This window comes from Choloepus didactylus, chromosome X (genome assembly GCF_015220235.1).
Source record: "Choloepus didactylus isolate mChoDid1 chromosome X, mChoDid1.pri, whole genome shotgun sequence".
Lineage (NCBI taxonomy): Eukaryota > Metazoa > Chordata > Mammalia > Pilosa > Megalonychidae > Choloepus > Choloepus didactylus.
In genome coordinates this window covers 92,260,333-92,263,272 of record NC_051334.1, presented here as the reverse complement: position 1 = coordinate 92,263,272, position 2,940 = coordinate 92,260,333, and the positions used below count along the sequence as shown (strand labels likewise).

Sequence of the window (2,940 nt, the reverse complement as noted above, 5' to 3'; positions counted from 1 at the left end):
ATTAATGGTGGTTTTGGTTATTTGCATTTCACTGATGCCTACTGATGTTGATAATATTTTCATGGGTTTTTTTGGTCATTTGAATATCTTCTTTGGAGAGACATCTGTTCAAGACTTTTTTCCATTATTAAATTAAGTTGCTTGTATTTTGTTGTTAGGATGAAGGATTTGTTTATATATTCTGGATATTAAAAATGCATTGGATATGTGGATTGCAAATATTTTCTCCCATTGTGTAGTTTATCATTCATTGGATGCAATACAGTAATTTGAGGCTCAAAATTTATAATTTTGGTGAGGTCCCATTTATCTATTATTTTGTTGTTGCTTCTGCTTTGAATGTAAATTCTAAGAATCTATTGCCCTAAACAAAGAACCAAGATGCCTTCCTTAGTTTTCTTCTATGAGCTTGAAAGTTCTGGCTCTTATACAGAGATCTTTGATGCATTTGAGTTGATTTTTGCATAAGATGTGAAGTAGAGATACTCCATTCTTTTGCAAGTGGATATCCAGCTTTCCCTACATCATGTTTTGAAGACATATCCTTTCCCAACTGAGTAGTCTTTTCCCCCTTATCAAAAGTAAGTTGTGGCTCCTGCCCGCTAGCCAGACAGCCGCATCTTTTTGTGCAGTACCAGCCGCATCTCTGAGACACAATGGTGAAGGTCGGCATAAATGGATTTGGCCGTATTGGGCGCCTGGTCACCAGGGCTGCTATACTGTCCGGCAAAGTGCAGGTTGTGGCCATCAATGACCCCTTCATTGACCTCAACTACATGGTCTACATGTTCCAGTATGATTCCACCCATGGCAAATTCAAAGGCACCGTCAAGGCTGAGAACGGGAAGCTTGTCATCAATGGGAGTCCAATTACTATTTTCCAGGAGCGAGATCCCACCAACATCAAATGGGGTGATGCTGGTGCTGAATATGTTGTGGAGTCCACTGGTGTCTTCACAACCATGGAGAAGGCTGGGGCTCACTTGAAGGGTGGCGCCAAGAGAGTCATCATCTCTGCCCCTTCGGCCGATGCCCCCATGTTTGTGATGGGTGTGAACCATGAGAAGTATGACACGTCCCTCAAGATCGTCAGCAATGCTTCCTGTACCACCAACTGCCTGGCACCCCTGGCCAAGGTCATCCATGACAACTTTGGCATCGTGGAGGGACTCATGACCACTGTCCACGCCATCACTGCCACCCAGAAGACTGTGGACGGCCCCTCTGGGAAAATGTGGCGTGACGGCCGTGGGGCTGCCCAGAACATCATCCCTGCTTTCACCGGTGCTGCCAAGGCGGTGGGCAAGGTCATCCCGGAGCTGAATGGGAAGCTCACTGGCATGGCCTTCTGTGTCCCCACCCCCAATGTGTCCGTCGTGGATCTGACCTGCCGGCTGGAGAAAGCGGCCAAATATGATGACATCAAGAAGGTGGTGAAGCAGGCATCAGAGGGCCCCCTGAAGGGCATCCTGGGCTACACTGAAGACCAGGTTGTCTCCTGCGACTTTAACAGTGACTCGCACTCTTCCACTTTTGATGCTGGGGCTGGCATTGCCCTCAATGACCACTTCGTCAAGCTCATTTCCTGGTATGACAATGAATTTGGCTACAGCAACAGGGTGGTGGACCTTATAGTCTACATGGCCTCCAAGGAGTAAGAGCCCCTGGACCACCAGCCCCAGCAACAGCATGAGAGGGAGAGAGGCCGTCAGCTGCTGGGGAGTCCTGGCCCCAAATCCATCCTGACACCAAGCGTCGCCCATCCTCCACAGCTTCCATCCCAGACCCCCCAAGGAAGGGGAGGGGCTGAGAGCCCTACTCTGTCATGTACCATCAATAAAGTACACCCAGCCAAAAAAAAAAAAAAAAAAAAAAAAAAGTAAGTTGTGGGAATGGGGCAAGATGGTGGAGTGGCGAGGAGCAGAATTTCATCTCTCCCCTAGAGCAGCTGGCAATTATCCAAGAACTATATGAAACAGTGTTTTCCGGGTCTCCAGTAACCAGTCACACATTGGACGCAAGTCTGGAATTGGAGGAAAAGCTGAGATCACAGCGAACATTGTAAGTTCCCCGGACCAGGGGTCTGGCGCCCCTCCCCATCCAGACCTCACAGACTGTCTTGCTGCTGGCTCCCTGAAAGGGGGGAAGAAAAAAAAAACAAAAAACAGCAATCTGCTGAGGGCAAGAAGGGCGGCTCAACCCAGCCTCAACTGCAGAATTAATTAACAAATTAATTAACTAATTTTGGGAGCTGGGGTGCTAAAGAAGGGCTGGGATACGAGAAGTGGGGGCACGTAAAAGTGGGCACCCATTCCCAGACTCCAAAAAGTGATTTTTTCCCCTACATTTTGTCCCTTCTGGCTTCTCACTGATCCCTTATCTTTTTGCATTTCAATAGCCCCTAGCAGGGGTGGAACTGAAGCTGTTGGAGAGTAATTATCAGACAATAGCCCAAAGCATATATTTAAATGCTCTATTCTGACACTGACAAAACTTCCAGGCTGGGGAAAGACTTTTAAAAGAGACTCTTTTTTTTTTTTTCTTTTTTCTTTTTCTTGTTTTTTTTAATATATATTTTTTAATCTAAAAGTAATACATGTGGTTACTTTCTATCGGCAAGCCCAGGTTGAGGGACTAGGCTGGGCTTGGGGGGAGACAGAGTACCCACAGTGTCTTTGAGTTCTGTATTCACTACTGAAGGCCTCCACCCCGTCTTTAATTGGCAACTCAGGCTGACCAAGGAATCTACCTGGAGATGCCCCAAAGAGGAGAGGGGAGAAGGGAATAGTGCCCCTGAGAGACAACTGGAGTTCTGAGGATTGGGAGAGTAGAGGGAGGTCCAGCTCAACTGGCAGTCCTCCTTCTGGGAACACAGACCCCAGGGGCTGGAATTCAGATTCTGGCTTCAGTCAGCCATGCCCCCAACAGGATCAGAGTCAC

General features: G+C 47.4%; 1 protein-coding gene across 1 annotated transcript; it reads left to right on the top strand.

Moving 5' to 3' along the window:
* The first annotated feature begins 641 nt into the window (after positions 1-641).
* Positions 642-1,824, top strand: LOC119523468 (glyceraldehyde-3-phosphate dehydrogenase-like). The gene has a single exon (XM_037822251.1). The coding sequence runs from the start codon at positions 657-659 to the stop codon at positions 1,656-1,658; it is 1,002 nt and encodes a 333-aa protein (XP_037678179.1). The 5' UTR covers positions 642-656; the 3' UTR covers positions 1,659-1,824.
* The last annotated feature ends 1,116 nt before the right edge of the window (positions 1,825-2,940 follow it).

Excerpts from the sequence above, each read along its gene's own strand:
- LOC119523468 (XM_037822251.1), top strand. The coding sequence starts at position 657 with ATGGTGAAGGTCGGCATAAATGGATTTGGCCGTATTGGGCGCCTGGTC.